Raw genomic sequence first — 17,461 nt, forward strand, 5'->3', positions numbered from 1 at the left:
TTGGTTTGGTTGTGTGTCCGCAGCACATCCTTCAAAGGAATAAAATAGTGCTGACAGGACGTCTTCACTGGAAGTTTGCGTAATTTCGGTGCATAATTTAAGCAGTAAAAGTTCAAAAGGGTAAAAAGTAAAAAAAAATTAGAAATAAAAACCCATTTTTTTGACTCGAGTCGAATCGAATCCTTGTAAAGTAGTGACTCGATTCGAGTCTAGTCATGAGGCAAAAAAGTCGATTCGAGTCAAGCACATTGCCCGAGTCAATTCGAGTCATAAATATTTAAACACATAAATAAAGCAAGAAAGAAACTAATTTGGGGCATTTTGACATTTACCTCTGGCCATGTCGTCACACCGCACCATGATAATAATACAAAACACGAACCTGATAAACCGGCACTTCAAGTCATTGCATGTTTTATTTCGCAAAGACACTTGCTTTTATTTTGGGGAATCGAGTCTTATTAACTTGCACTCGAGTCTGGTCTTCTGAGAATTATCTCGAGTCGAGTCATTTACCCGTCGAGAGTCAAGTCATCACAAGCTGAGACTTGAGTTATTACATATCCGAGTTTCCTCACACATTTTCAAACTTTTTTCGATCAAACTCGTAAACTTCAATTACGTCTCGAAAAGATTGGAACGCGCTAATGGATTTACAATGAGGGTAGTTGTTGGAAATTCCAGTCGATAAATTTTTTCTTTCTTTTTCAAACTTTGTCCATTTGATGTCAGATTTCAGTGGAATTCGTCTCACCTAAGGATCATCTACAGAATGCAAGGGTTAAAAATTAGTCTTTTGTCGATCGATTTCAATACTTTTTCGATCAAATCCATCGGGTGGTCAACACGCCAGCACAAATCTATTTGGCATAGCATAATGTAAGACCGGAGACTGTAGGTTAATCAATCTTCCCATTGGCAAAATTTCAGAATTCTGAAAATTTATTTATATATTTTCCTGTACTTTTCATTCTCCTTAAGTGTATATGCAGTTTAGACGATACCAAAGTTCAGTTTTTCCATGCGAGCAAGTTTAGACGAAAGCACTATTTTGTGAATCATTGAAGAATACATTTTGAGTACATCAGCATAATTATGACGGTCTTCCCCAATGAGCTGTAGCTCTAGGGTCTTCTCTTAGTAATATCTTCCTGTTTGGGAGGCCCTTCCGTGATTTAAGGTGTTTGGATCTCGTCACAATATTAGTCCTATTCTGCTGTGAAGCCGCTTCAAATACTTCAGGTGAATGCGCAAGCCAAGCCGATGTTACGCCACGAAAGGTGTTCAACAAAGCTTTACAGGTTGAAATGTGTTCAGCTTGTGCTCAGTGCGAGGATTTGATCTGACATCACAAAATCGTGGTGATATTTGCGTTTGCGACAAGTATGAACAGACCTTGTCATTAATACGTCTTGGAAATCAGTGCCTTGGACACAATGAATTCCGCTCTACACGTCAAATCGTCGTTACTGAGCGTTTCGAGTAGTAACAGTAATGACCCTGGAAACAAATTGATTCTCGCCCTCTCCACAGCGTAGGAATAGATGTCATTTGAGTTTGTGGTTTTCTTTTTAGCTCTAAGACATAAATTGCGTTGTTTAAGGTGTTTACGGCCAGCTCATTGAAAGTCAAAATTGGTTCGGAGGCTCTTACGGCCCATGCCTCTCGCACGCCCAGCGGGCGCCTTGTAGCTTTGCCCTGTGCTCGAAACGTTCAGGCTGAGTTTGTTATCTTACCAATGTCAATATAGAGACTCTAATTGCAGTATATAGGTTCCATCACGGGAAGAAAACCACGTAGATTGATTGATTGATTCATTGGCTCAATCCAATTTTCCTGCTTGGGCGGAATCCAACTGGGAAATTTGATGGATTTTTCAAACAGGAAGGTTTTCAGTCTGCTCATTCTACTAGAGAAATTGTATAATTTCTTTCACCGTCTGACCAAAAACCCCTCGTGAATTTTATATCTAAGACGTGTAAAAGATAAAGTTTGCGGCTCTGAATACTTATTGTATATGCAGATAAGCTTAGACGTGACACCAAGTCAGTTATTGGTTGCGTTTTGCTCAGTGTCTCCAAGGCTGGCATTTGGTTGTACGCGTATAACGCGAGTTTATAGTGTGGGGACGTTAGTTGCCTCGTCTCCAATAAGTGAATGCTCCATCCCCAACTGTGTGGAAGAAAGGCGTTTTCAGTTTTATAATCAACCCATGGAAGTAGAGGTACTTCTATTGGTTAGGATCCAAGAGAATATAGATTTTCATGAGAAAAATGATGGATTACTTGTTTTATATACCCGTCTGGCGACACTCGTATACGCAATTTCCAATGGGACAAGAGCCGCTTTCATTCTTTCCAGGGTACCCCGTGGTTTGATTTCGAAAGTTCCATTTGCGCAAACAATTGCAAAATCTTTAAACAAAAAACTCATACTCACTTTTTCATTGGTCATTTTGTTCTGGTGAATTTTAACGCTTACCCTTCTGCACGCACACTGACGCGCTTGAAAAGAAATTCCAAACGACAATGCCAAAGCGTTTCTCGTCCAAATATGCTTATACCACAAGCTCTGTTTGAGTTTCAAACATAAATTGATAACTGCCAGACACAGTTATGTCGTTATGTCGAAATCCAGCCGGCGATTGCTCCATGTCTTTCAAAGTGCAATGCGGACGGACAAAACGTGACTGTCCGACGACTGTTAATCAAGTCTAACATGAGCCAATCATTGGTTTTGAACGAACTGAGTTATAAGTGCAAAGAGAACGTGACTTGTGTGGCTATAATACAAGGTCAGGATAAGTACTTAGAGACATGCAACTCGAAAATCATTTTCATTTCGGTTGGAAACGGGTTGTACCTGTAGACGTCTTACGCTGAAGAGCACACAGGTGAACGAGGGGCTCTGTTGGTACGAAATGGCATCGCTTGAAAATAGCGTCGCTTGGAACGAATGTCTGTCGTCTGACATCTCTCTCAAAGTCAACGACACATCAGTTGCCGTTGGAGGGCATTCTTTCCTTCTGCTCTGGATTGGCCGGATGATTATTTTAGTAACTGGTTTTCTGAGTAATTTGGCCTTCTTACTCGTTGTGGCTAGGTGTGAGAGCATGCGTAATACCACCAATGTTTACCTGGCTAATCTAGCCATTGCTGACTTGATTTTATTATCTGTTTGTTGTGCTGCGTTTTTAACGGGAAAGTCATTATACGCGACCAAAATCTCGGCGTGTGCACTTATGGTGTTTGCTACAACACCGTACTACTCAAGCATGTTTATCGTGTCACTAGTCGCATTGGATCGATTCTCCGTAGTCTGCAGGCCGATAAAGCACAGAACCACGGCAAGCATCCAACGAAGCCTGAAAGGTGTGGCTACAGCCTGGTGTTGCAGTCTCATTTATAGCACCATCTTTCTTTTTGAACGCATCATGACTTCGAAACCTTGTCCGGTTTTTGATATGGATTCATCAGAGACCCTTTCTGATGGAGGCTGCGACAAGACAGATGGGCTTGAGCCGTCCTCGGCTCTCAGTGACGTCTTCAAAGTCGTGCCGTTCGTCGTTTGTCTGGCACTGAACTGCTGGCTGTACGCGCGCATCATCAAGACTCTCAGAGATCGGTTTGTGCTTCACATCAATCGTCCCGGGAAGGAGGTGCCCGTATGGATCAGAAAGATTCACCAGTCGCGTGTCCGAATCACCAAGATGCTTGCCGTAAACAGCCTGGTGTTCTTCGTCTGTAACACGCCGAGGTGTGTCACTTTGATCAGTGGTTACATCCAGGACACCCTTGGAGTTATCCGCTGGGATGCTAACGAGAACATTCGAATCATCACAGGTTTCCTGCTCCTCGTGAACGCGTGCATAAATCCCTTGATCTACAACTTGGCTAACAAGAAGTACAGGCAGGCATTTAAGAAGGTTTTCCTCTGTTGTTGGTCGTCTCCCGCACCACGTCAAAGTATACCGGCAATATTTGGCCTTGACATCACTTCTGACTGAATTGATCGTAGTTTGCTTGCGATATTAATGCCCAGCCAAACATTAACAGTAGACCACCATTTAATATTCACGTTTGACGTCAGACATTATACGACTGATGAACGACAATCCCGTCTTAATGTTGTGATTTATTAAACAAAAAGGGCCAACGAATACCCTGTGAGCCAGTTTGGAAGCCCAACAACACACAGCCAAAAGTGAGCATTCCTTTTTGCCAGCTATGGTTCCAGGGTGGAGCAGTCTGTCGGATGTCATTGTTGGTGAACGCACGAAAGCAGGAAGCAAGGCCTTCTGATCAAGAGCAAATGATCTTCTTGAGAATGATTAATTTGATTCTCCTGTTTCTTGTTTCTCCAATCACCTTCATTATTTTACACACTGTGTCCTTTAATACTGCAAATTGTTGTTCTTTATGGTACAAGTGGGCACTGATTCTCACCGTTTAACTCAACATGAAAAAAGAAGCGCATAGAGCAGAATTAAGGAACAGACATTGATCTCATTATAATGGAGCCCAGTGTCTCTCACAAGCAGCCAATCGTTGGAAAACTACAACTGCGCGTATAAAGGCCATCACGTGTGTATGCCGGCAGTGCGCAAAATGTTCCAACGCTTGGCGCAAAAATACGGCACACTGCAGCCGATGCCGTCACGAAAATTTGACACAGAATTGATGTCACTTGCGAGGGACTCGAGGCGCCTTTCTATATATACGTTTATGGGTGCGTTTTGTACACGATGCGTCCATGCATTTCTTTTTCACCGACTCAGATATCGACTACAAGAACATAACACACGTGTGCGTAGCGTTCTGCCATTAAATCGACCCAGGAGCGAGTTTGACCGATACACAACGCTTGGCGCAAGTGTTGACGCCCATACAGAAGGGTGCGTCAAATCTGTTGTAAAGGGCTAGGTCTAGGTCTTCACTCCCTTGAAAATACGGGGAGACGCGCAGACGAAGACATAGCCGTAGCTCTGGAAGCTCGTGTTGTGTGCATACGATTTGTAGTAGTGATGCGGAGTTCTCTGCGCGTGGTAGGGAAATGCTAAGTTTCTTTAGTCAGTTTTCCCTCTAGCTGTCACAGACGCTGCCTTCAACGCAGTACCCTAAAATAATTTATAATATTTATGGACAGACGGTACCCAAACGCATTAGCAATGCACATTGTTATTTTAGACACAAATTCGGCTTGGGGTTCAAAAGTCCTGTATGTCTTCTTTAAATTTTATTTTCTAATTATATTTTCTTTATCTTGTTTTCTCATCATTCGTTCATGTGCCACAAGCTTGAATACCAAATAAACATTGTACCATGTTTAAACTTTCCACAAACGTCAGTGCATTCCATCACAGGAAGAATTCACAATACTGTTGTTGTTTAAACTCACAAGCATTAATATCAATGTGCGAATCGCCTTTACCTTGTTCAAAATGTAGCCATCTGTTAACCCTTTAGTCACAATAACTCAAAATATAAATGCAGGTGAGTCTTATAATAACTTGACAATCTTCAACCCTTCCAGCTCCACCGTTATTATCCACAAGCAGATTAAAGTTTGGTGTTAACATCTTATTCTTAAATGTAACACAGTGTTTTTGTGGGGAAATAACGCCTACCAAGAGGAAATCCTAAACCCCCTGAAGAGAAACCAACAAAGGGCGGTTGTTGGGGAGGTGGAGGGATATTTTTGTTGATGTCGACAGGCTGCGTGTCATGGCAAATGTACTGCTGTCACGAGCACATACACTGAACTCATCGACTATCGTGCATTGTTTACGAACGAAGCTTTCCACCACCCACGCATACGCTCATCGCATATGGACAGGCATGGCATGAGACTCACTGGCCAATGAGCATGCACCACCACCTCGGGTTGATTGCATATTTAGGCCTAGGGATCGTCGCAAGTTTTGTTTATCAGATAGCGTTGCATTGTAAAACACTGCTGTAAGGGACGACAGCCTAACACTTCAGGGACCGCATTCCATAAAGCAGATTAAACTGCGCTTAATCTTTATATCTCAAAATATGGACATTCCGATCGTAGCAGAATCTGTGTCATATATACTGTTCTATGTTAATTGGGCTCTTAACTATACAGGTATTCATTGACAGACAGACATTAAACGTCTAAGACTGACACAGACGAGTGGGAGAAAGGACGCCAATGATGTCGCTCGTCTTTGGCAGGTTATAGCAGTGTCCATGCTGTAAACCAGTGCTGGAGGATAACCCATCCTAACCCTTGTAGTGCGGCAGCCGAATTCACCCCCTTGTACTCAGTGTCACCCGTATTTTTTAAATTGTGAGGTGTGAAAAGTTTTGTCCAATAGCGCAGACTGCATCGTCCTGCACCCGGCCCAGAGTTTGTTTGATGTGGGTGGATCATGACAAGTAAAGTATTTTCATTGGCTGGAACATAAGCGCACGTCTTGTGTACGTTCAAAATTTTTAGTGCTCGTTAAAAAGTATCTGCAATCGTGATTTTTCCTGTGCGCACGAGATAAAGCGGGGAAAATCTCGCTTTGATTAGGAACTAATGGCAAAAATGGATTTTCTGAAGAAAAAATGAACAAAGCCAGAAAACCTGACAGCTAATGATCAGAATCGCACCCTTTTATACATTTTCAATGGCCGTTGCCTCCAAGGCCATTTGCGCGCATGCGTACATAATTACGAATTTATTACTGACAAGGAGTATTCTGTCCTGCAGGGCCTAATTTCACAGCGCTGCTTAGCGGCACGCGATTTGGCGCTTACATAGACTGCACCTAATGAAGACCGTAAGCATAAGCGCAGCTAAGGGCATTAAACCTTGGAGGAAAGATTTGCTTAAACGTAGTGACGTTACAATAGAATACTCTGTGCGCGCAACCGTTAGCACAACCATGCCAAACACCACCGTGAGATAGTGCTGAAGGCTCGCAAATTTTTGTGCTAACTGTTAATGGTATTAGGGTATGTGACTTATCATGAACGCGCCATGGGCCTCAAGAATGCAAAGCGCACACACGTCGTTGGAGTGCAAGTGCCGCTTTTCCCTGGGTTGTGTCTTGCGTTTATCAGGTTTGGCGCACGCTTTTATATCTTTCCTTCAGCATGTGACTACCCCCAGGAAAGACCTCGCGCACAACCTGCGTGCGCGTTCCTTCACGAGATACTGCACTCGACAGACCACGAACTGAAAGTTAACAGTCAATTTCATTTGGCTATATTTTTTCAGGAGATATTTTTAACCCAGTTTATGCAGTGCTATACATGTATTTTACTTGCACAAAGCCGATCTAGCACCGTACACACACTTCCGAGACCAATGGCCGGTTATCATGCAGTACGGTACCTAGACGTGGTAACTATATGTGAACATGTGGTTCACATCTGTCATGCAACGCTGTAAACTGTGACTTTGTACGTCTTCTCGCAATGTTATATAATAATTGCAGACCAGGGTTTCAATAATGAATTTCTTGTGACTTAAATATTTTTGTCTTCGTCGTCACTCGCAAAGCACTGAAATATTACGCCGCAACGGTGCACGATTAATGTGGGACATGATTTAACGAAATCGCGCGGAGGTTGAGTTTTGGTTAATATTCAAACGTGTCCAGTCGGAAAAGGAAACTAAGCGGAAAACTGTCAATAAATCTGAAACTTGTGCACCTTTTCCTTCACAGCTCCATTTTGAGCATTTTAAGAAAACGTCGAATTCTTTGTCTCAGGCCCTCAAAAATCGTGCCAAAACTTTAACAAACTGCTGCTCACAAAAAGAGCGTAGGACAAAAATCACTCGTTTTGACCCCTCTGTTACAATTTCTTTGATTTATTTTCACAAAATATGTACGAATAGGTCTAATCAGAAAATGTAAATATTTTGTCTGGTATTCATATGAAATGAAACAACTGCTCACATGGCACGAATTCTCATGGCCCTCATTGAGGATGCAAGTTACCCCAAAGTCGATCATGCGCAGTTCATTATTTCCTGCTGAACCAGCAAAATGGGGATTTTGATTCCTCTAAGCGACGAGTCAATATCTCCCCGCGGTGAGAGGGCGAGTCGGCGCGGCGAGACATCATCTCACCACGTCAAGATAGCACTGGTCGAGGCCCTTCTATGCTTCTGAACGTTAGCTAAGGAGTTGCAGATTGCTTTGAAAAAAATGTTAATTGACATATAAATAATGATGTTTATGAGTGCAAATGTTAAGAATAATTTCAGGAGGTAACAGGTGAAATGTTCCATTCCTCAAGGCCAATGCACGAATGTAAAACATTCATTATATGTTTTATAAAATAACCTCCACGTGCATAAATCCTCTTTTGTAACAATAGGAGAACGAACGGTCGGTCCTCTCGTATTAACATTCACCATTTTGCGAAACAAATTCTTGTCCGAAGCGCCACCCGCTGGTTCTGCCTTGCAATGTTAGACTGGTTCCAGTTCCCACATCATTTCCCTCCTCTTACTGGGAATAAAATATACGAAATGGGTTGTGAACCAGTCAAGTGAATTGAAGTTCTATTCAACGGCTGCCGTTGAATAGAACGAATAATTCAATGACTCGTTATCAATAATCCACCTATCAGATGGTGGGGATTTATGCAGGTATTGCGCAGTACTGGATAGTTAAATTGCACTTTAGCTCTATGTTGGTTTGTTTACCAGGCGACTGCCACTATTACATGCGTACAAAACAAACACTCTTCAAGAGAATTTGCGTCAAGCTAGTCAATCCGCAGGTGTTCATTATCCGAAATGACGTAGGCCTATTGTTAGTTGTCCATGAAACTAAGTCATTAGCGTGGCGGCCAACTGGACGAAATTACGTTATTGTCCAGGGTTTTTTAAATTTCATCTGCACTGGGACATCAATTAGGCAAGGAATGCCACTGTGATCTAATAATAGATACACCAAAAGTACTTTTCCGACTTTAAAGACTGATTACAGAAAACGAAAGCTTACTTTGGTCAGAAACAGATCTTGCGGCGTACACGGGCTTCACCGTCAAGAACGAAAAGGTGATCCAACAAGGGGCAATAATGGTACACGAAAACTACGAAATGACTTCTCTTGAAAACAGCGTAACATGGAGCGAATGCCCGTCCTCCAACATCTCTCTCTCAGTCAACGGCACTATTGGCGTTGGAGAGCGTTCTTTGCTGTTGCACTTGGCAGGCCCGATGATTGTTATGGTACCTGGTTTACTTGGTAACTTGGCCTTTTTACTCGTCGTTGGTCGTCGCAAAAGCATGCGCAACGCCACAAACGTTTATCTGGCTAATCTAGCCATTGCTGACTTAATTTTACTGACTCTCTCTAGTTTTCACTTCCTGGCCACCAGATCACCAGTTGCCACCCAAATTTCAGCATGTGTAGTTATGGTGTTTGCAACAGCACCCTATTATTCAAGCATGTTGATCGTATCGCTGCTTGCAGTGGATCGATTCCGTGCAATCTGCAGACCGATTGTGCACCGGACCACGTCAAGCATCCAGCGCAGCCTGAAGGGTGTGGCCGGAGCCTGGTGTTGCAGTTTCATTTACAGCACCATTGTGTTTTTAGAACGTATCGTGACTTCGAAACCTTGTCCAGCTTTTCTTCCGGATCCACCAGAGAGCCCCTCTGTCAGTAGTTGCGGCAAGACGGACGCGTCTGAGCCGTCCTCAGTTCTCAGTGACATCTTCAAAATCCTTCCGTTCGTCTTTTGTCTGGCACTAAACTGCTGGCTGTACTCGCGCATCATCAAGACTCTCAGAGATCGGTTTGTGCTTCACATCAATCATCCCGGGAAGGAAGTGCCCGTATGGATCAGAAAGATTCACCAGTCGCGGGTCCGAATCACCAAGATGCTTGCTGTAAACAGCCTGGTGTTCTTCGTCTGTAACACGCCGAGGTGTGTCATTGTGATCGGTAGTTACATCCAGGACGCCCTTGGTGATGCTCGCTGGGATACCAACGAGAACATTCAAGTCTTGTCCGGCGTTTTAGTCGTCTTGAACTCTTGCATCAATCCGTTGATCTACAACTTGACTAAGAAGAGATACAAACAGGCTTTTCGGAGGGCATTCCTGCCTTGTTGCTCTTCGACTGCGCCAAGGCAGAGTATTCCCGCAGTTTTTGACCTAGAGATTGCTCGAGACTGAAGAGTGGTTTCCCATTGTTTGCTGCTCTTTAGCTCGTGTCATCGTTCAGACAGTAAACGCATTACATTCTAAATTTGTTCAGAATCACGATTTGTGTGATAAAACGTGAAAGTTGTTTAGCTTATAAACGCATCATGTAAGTATCTCACCGACTTTACACAGCTTGAAGGTTCTGTTTGCCGTATACTTGTTCACGAGATTTAGACTGCGTGCCTCCGTGTCCCGATGCTTTTGTGACTTGAGCGTGCAGGAAAGTTGCGCGAGCGTTGCTGTCAGAATACATTACACCACAGACCATCGGCACGTAAGCTTGTCGTTTGTGTGCTCTGGGGTGTACTTGTTGTAACTCGAGGATCACGCTTGAACACAGCCGAAGTTTCGGTGCACTGTAAAAACTAACGCCCATTATAAACGCGTCTTTGCGTTAATTGTAATTTTAGAAGTAAACGTGTTTTGGTGCTGAGAAAGTGTTGCCACTCTATAAACATGTTTTGTGCCTTTTTACAACAAACGTGTAATTGTGTCTAAATTGATTGTTCCATCAACACGTATTCGTTTCAAAAGTAAACACATGCATAAAATATATATAACTTCCTATTATTAATGCCACAGAATGTTCAGAAAGCGTTAACAGAAAGGAGTTAAAAGGCGTGAAAACATTAACACTTGTTTTTATGTGTGTGTGATGATGAATAAAATTAGATTGAACTTGAATGTTCGGACGAATTTTTGTCTCTGCGCACGAAATGGGTCTGTTACTTTCATTCGTTAATTACTGATTTATTATCAAAATCTCAATAGCAGCCAAGGGCTGAGTTGCAGAGATCTTTACATGCATGCATTAAAAACTGTAAGATAAAGTAAGAAATAAAACACAAAGACAATACAATAAAATCATAAACGATAAAAAAAATATGGAATTAAGTTAAGGCAAACAAGCAAATCAAACAAAATTATGACTTATACAACTTGTTATGTTACTTGTGTGATTTCTGTGCGTGAATGTGTTTATCATCTGTATCATCATGTATTTAACATCTCCCCAACGCAAAAAATACATCTTGAAAAAAATAGTTCGCGGTACCCGCTGCTTCATTTGACTCGGACCGGCCAGCCGACCCCGGCAAGCTCGGTGGTCGAGTGGTTAAGACATCTGCACTAGTAAGCAGGAGGTCGTGGGTTCGAGTCCCACCCGAGTAAGCTTGTGAGGTTTTTTTTGCAAGCTCTCGGACAAGCACTGAGCATACAGTGCTTATTAATATACGTTGGGTACGGGCAAATCCGTTATATATATAGTTATAAGTTGTAGCCTAATCAGTGTTAACTGATGACCTAATCACTGTTAACTGATACCCTGATCATTGTTAATTGATAACCTAATCACTGTTAATTAATTGGTATCTTAATCACTGTTAACTAATAACTTAATCACTGGTAACTTATCACCTAATCACTGTTTACTGATCACCTGATCACTGATAACCTGATCACTGTTTACTGATAACCTGATCACTGTTAATTGATAACCTAATCACTGCTAACTGATAGCCTAATCACTCTTAACTGATAATTGAATTACTATTGATGTTTACACTTGAAGTGTTTAATATTATCATCAATAAATCATCTTTCTTTCTTTGTTCTTCATATCAGTGTGATCTTGCTTGATTTCTTTGTTGCATCTGGGAAAGATAAGGCTTTTGAGTGAATTTACAGACATCGCTAGGCGATTTTCGGATCGTAACAATATGAAATGTGTAAAATAAAGGTTATTGTACAAAAACAGATCGTCCTAAAACTAAAGACAAAACGCATGGACAGCAAGGGGCAACATCAGGAGTGAACTATGCAATGAACATAATGTACGTCGATAAGCATAGTAATCCGGTAGGCGGCATCTGGAAAAATTGATTGATTTATCACCTGATAAAATGCAGGGAAGTTTATTTTAGAAAATAAAAGAAGTGAGCAACAATATCGAAACACAAAATGTAAATAAAATGTATTTGGAGCAGATTAATAGTTGAAGCTACGCCACTATAAATAGTAGGGTGAGAATGAAACAGAATCACCGGAAAGAATGAAACATAAAAGTAGTCAACTGAGAAAGCCTTTAGGCTGGTGAAGTGACTTTGCCTGTCTCGGGGCCGTAGTGTATAAGTTCGCTCTATCCTAGAGTCCCAAGGGTTTGATATTAAAACTCGAAAACTAGAGCTGCGCCGACTGCTTCAGATTGAGGCTGGGTGAGAAAACACGACTATCTGTTGACTTGTAATGTCTACTTCAGGCAGATATCTTACCCCTCAAAAGTTTCACTAAATACGCCTTCAGATCTATAGGATTCTACTGCGACTCCCCACCCACATAATGGCTGAGTGGCGGTTTCGGATAGCCTGTCCTATTCCTCTTCACAAATTGTTTTTGATATTATAACACCTTCAATTATTAAAAGAAAAAAAAATCTAAAAGTGATAATTCCGTTTTGGATTCCATAAACCACCGCGATGGAGGATTTATCAAAATCCTCACTCTTTTCAAGCTGTACTCATGGGCTACTTCCTTGTGACAAAGCCTGCTGGCTTTTCTGATAAAAAGATAGAGAGAAACGAGTTGAAAATGGGCAGCTGAGGCTTGTTAAGATTCTCGAGCGAGTTCCGTCTGCCTGTCGAAATTACCCGCCATATACATCATTTTCACTGATTTGACAGGAATTGATCATCAAGTAATAGTTGTAGAGGAAAAAAGTGGCTCAACAGTGTCAAAATAATTATGAAAATAAATTAACCGAGAAGGGGATGATGCATTTACTATCAGGCCGCCAAATACAGATCGGCAGGTTAATGCGATTTTAAACTAAGTAGATATTGATTGTCGAAGGGCATTGCCTTTCCGGGATTGGCTAAAAGTACACGGTCATTTTGGGATCCCTTTTTGTGTCAGCGTGAACACTGAGGTTTGTTTACCGAACCAGCTTTTCCCCTCTTTCCGCTCTAGGGATCTCTCCCTAGCAATGCAGTGATTCATCAAAACACTGGTAACAGCTTTGGAGAGACAGCTTCCGGTTTTCCAGAATTAGATTTACCTCAGGAGGTATTCAATGTCAGTTTTGTGGGTGCTTGAGCTCATCACAGTATGCGTAGGTTTGGATCAAGGTCCATGAAAACTTGATGGGTTTCACAGAATATGTCACAAAAAATATTTGAAATCAGTTTCATCTAGTACGTTGCCAGTTGAAGCAATCAATTGTATTTTCATGAAAGAATTTTACTTAAGATATTCAGCTTTCACCAAATGCCAGTTTACCATCAAGGTATAACAGGCGAAATTTGCATAAGTGTCGTCCCTGGATATGCCCTTTGCATTGAGATTTCCTGTCTCACAAAATGTGAAGGATTATAAGAAATAAGGGTTATTATAAATTGAATTAAGATCATAATCTGCACTGAAAAAGCGAGGGTGAACACTGCAACTACCCTATAGTTTAGGTTGTTTCAACCCAATTTGGGTGATTGAAATTAATTTCGGGGTTGTTTTAACCAAACAACGGTTAATATCCACCCATTTTGTGGGTGAAAACTGAAACACAAAGTAGTTCTCAACCCAGAGTTGGGTCAACACAGCCCATATTTGGGTAGTTGCAGTTTTCACCTTTCCTTGGATGAAAGTTTAACCCAGGCAATTTCCAGCGTGTGAAGTTTAAAGTCAACGTGTCCAAAGGAAATACAACAAATAGTTTCCTGAACCCCCCCCGACGAGATTTTATAAGAGTTCCCTTCGTGTTATCTACTTTTTAATTAAAGAAGGAAAATCAAGAAAAAAATGTGGTGGTATTGCAGTAATGCTGTTTGGGTGACAAATTGTTGATTGGACCTGGCTACCAGTTGAAGAGACAGTATCATAGTATTTCAGATAAGTATTATGCAGCCAAGCACAAGATAATTGTTAGCCGAGGGCAAAGACATCTAGTCGCGTTGGAGACCCTCTACTGGTGTGATCGCAATCATCACTGAAGCGGAATGATTGCCTTTGTCATCATGGCTGAAAGGTTGAAAAAAACCACAGCGTTGTTGTAATATCATCACTTTGTTCCCTCTGTTCATCCACAGTGACATCTCAGGATAACATCAGGTTGGTCAGTTACCCGCCCAGCACCCTGGAGGTTATCTGGCCGGTCGAGCCCGGTGCCTCCCGGTACATCGTGTCGGTGATCAGTGTAGACGGCGTGGACGTTCGCGACATACCGACCCAGGATTCGCGGATCACCATCTACGATATCAGGACCGAGACGCCGTACGAGATCGGCATCCGGGCCCTCGTTGATGGGGAGGAGACGGCAGTTGGAGGGGTCGTTCATTCCATAGGTAGGATTCTAGAATCCCAGGAGATTATTTTGACAAAAGTGTATAAAAAATGGTCGTTTCGAATACTTGAGAGGAAACAGCTCTACCTTACTGCATGTGGAGGAAACTGAGCTGGATTATCCGAGAGGCACAGAGGGCATTGCCTCTAGGGCCTACAAACAAGTCAGGGATTGACGAAAATGAGACCCTGCGAAAACTCAGTGTACTTCTTTACACATCAGGAAAGTCCTTTGTGTGGACAGTAACCTGCTTGGTTTAAATCATAATTAGCTAAAGTACACGAAGTTAAGAACAACCGATTAAAAGTTTCCTTCCATCTGTTGAAAAGAAAAGGTTCGTGTAGGCTCACGCGGTATTTGGAATGTTTTTCCTGAATGCCGTCAAAATCGCGTGAGGTGTTTGGAAAAAATCAAGTGCCGAAGTACTTCAGGCCCTGGGTAATTTCCTCAGTTAAACAAAATCTTCGCCACCAAAATCAAGGTTACCCGGAGACCTGCTTCGGACCAGGGACCCGGATACTAATCATTGGCTCACGACGCATTGGCCATCATCTTATCTGGATTTCAAGTTTATTCTTGTCACTTTTCACTTTTAAAATGCCAATCAATAATTCATTTCTTTTTTCTGTATAAAAATTCTGAAATACCTGGTGAGTCTCCCAAAAGGAATCCTGGTTTTCTATACTTTGCTTTGTAGTTTCTCATAGAACAAATTTGGGTCAATGCTATTTTAAGTATTGTTTTGTGTGAAATTACCTCACCTGCTTGTGAAGTTAAGTCTCACAGTAATCCCCATTTAGTTATTTTTATTTTCTGAGAATTTCTCCTGTACTGCATCTTTTGGGCTCTCCTGTACTGCTTCTTGTTTTGCGATGTTATTTACATGATACTATTTATCAACACAGTAAATAAAACATCAGTTCTTGAAGTAGCTACAAGCGGGCTACGCGCACAAAAGTTGTGTCTCGGGAGCGCTTCCAGTAGTTGATAGCATATAACGAAGTTGCTCTTCTGACTCAGAATAACCCACAAACCGAGCGTCGTCGCCTCATTACGGCTGCCACGGCACCGGCCTCCTGCTCACAAATGAACCCATTCAATGATGGGTGAAAACATGCCAGATATTGTCCATACGCCGAATGAATACTAACTGCCATGGAAACCCCCGACTTTCGTAAGTAGTGTGATTTGTAATGAGTCGCACCGGTAGCGCTAACCCAACGGCGCGGGGAGCAGAGGCAATATGGCATCTTGGTGCATGCGAATGCATGCTAACCACCGCGGCAAATTTATAACTCTTGTCGAGCGTGGAAGCTTCGTTTCCTCTCGCGGGTTATCAAGTGATGTTGGTTCAGCATTGGTTTGCGAGGTTCCCCTGTATCGGGTGTAAAATCGAAACTGCGGTGCTGAATGCATGTTCTCATGCATGTAATGCATAATTTTCCCGGAATTTGCACCGGAATCACAGGCCTCATGACTTCTGATTGCGCCATGCTGCATCGCTTTGCAACGTACGGTATGACGTACATTTGCAAGGAAGAAGATTTCGGGATACAACTTGTGAATAGGGACCTAGTGGTCGTGTCAGTTATACCAAGATGACGGCCCTCAAGGCAAAGGCCTTGCTCAAGGCGAATATAAACGCGAAGTTGTAACGTCAGATCAAATAGTCGTGCTGCCAATGCAACAGTTGAACACATTTCAACTCGCACGAAATTTTGCGGCAAATCATTTGTGAGGTCAAATTTGCTTTGCGTTCGCCTGGAAGTATGATACGGCCTTAATTCAGCACGGCAATTTTTATATTGTATGTGTAATGGAAAAATAGATTTTCTTAATTCGATTTAAAGAAAAGGTCTTTTGACGATGTGCTTCGCTTCCAGCTAGAGACACAGAGCCACCATTCATCATCAGCTGTCCTTCTGACATCACGAAGACCATCCCGTTGGCTTCGGGCGGGATCAGTGTCTACTGGCTGCAGCCGGAAGCGATTGACGACTCCGGGCTATCACCCCTCACTCGGTCGTCCCACGAGCCGGGCGACAATTTCAAAACGGGAGCAGAAGTCGTGTCCTACGTCTTCCTCGACCCTTCTGACAATAGGGCTGACTGTAACTTCACCGTGACAGTCAACGAAGTTGGTAACTAGGCCTACACTTCAAGTCTAATTGCTAACTCTTGCTAACGCCAGTGTGGGTGGCCGGTCATGAATAAAGAATGGCAGAAACTGACACAGTTGCTAAGCTGTTTTACACAATAACCAACCTATAACGGCGGGCGAGCTTTTTTACCGAATAAATCGGTCAGTCCTACTGTTTGCCATCATTTGATAATAAAGCGCCCTCTTTCGTTCACGTAATGAGGCGATACTTAATGTTCCTTTTTTTTGCACGTGAAAACACGAGACATTTCTGAATAACGAACAATACAATCATGCCTGTAGAATCAACGTGAAACTTGACTATTTTGTCATACAATGAGGACATTACACTCTCACTGACTTACAGAGTCTTGTACTTTCAAAGGTCACACAGGATATGTCACTCACCGACATGGTTCGTTTCTATTGTGTTTTTTCCCAGATTCCGAGCCACCACTGATCATCAGTTGCCCTATGAACATCACGACGTCCGTTTACTCTCACTTGCTGAACGATGGACTGGTTGTCGAGTGGACGGAGCCCGAAGTCATCGATAACTCTGGCCGTATTCAGTCGACAAACGCAACTCACAGGCCCGGGTCCAAGTTTAGACAGGGTCCAACTACGGTGACCTACCGCTTCGCAGATCCCTCCGACAACGTAGCTACGTGTAGTTTCTCAGTGACTGTGCAACTGCTTGGTAAGAACACCGGTCGCTTTATTATCCTAATGTTCCAGTCTAGAATTCAGCAATTTCTTTGCATGAATTGAACTGCGAAGGTTGTAATCACTGAATATTTGGCAGT

General features: G+C 42.5%; 2 protein-coding genes across 3 annotated transcripts in view; both read left to right on the forward strand.

The window, feature by feature from the left end:
* The window catches only part of LOC110980305 (uncharacterized), a 67,708-nt gene that overhangs the window by 38,279 nt on the left and 11,968 nt on the right, over positions 1–17,461 (forward strand). For both annotated transcript variants that reach the window (XM_022236874.2, XM_022236875.2), the window contains exons 10-12: positions 14,262–14,516; positions 16,399–16,656; positions 17,098–17,355. In XM_022236874.2, the coding sequence (XP_022092566.2) occupies positions 14,262–14,516; positions 16,399–16,656; positions 17,098–17,355 (771 nt within the window). The remainder of the gene's footprint in view (positions 1–14,261; positions 14,517–16,398; positions 16,657–17,097; positions 17,356–17,461) is intronic.
* On the forward strand, positions 2,378–5,662 carry LOC147798679 (neuropeptides capa receptor-like). Its single transcript, XM_087139375.1, has one exon. It carries the CDS (start codon positions 2,921–2,923, stop codon positions 4,004–4,006), a length of 1,086 nt encoding a protein of 361 aa, XP_086995501.1. The 5' UTR covers positions 2,378–2,920; the 3' UTR covers positions 4,007–5,662.

The sequence above is a fragment of the Acanthaster planci genome, linkage group LG07, assembly GCF_054643075.1.
Source record: "Acanthaster planci isolate LZ-2023a linkage group LG07, COTS_SCS, whole genome shotgun sequence".
Lineage (NCBI taxonomy): Eukaryota > Metazoa > Echinodermata > Asteroidea > Valvatida > Acanthasteridae > Acanthaster > Acanthaster planci.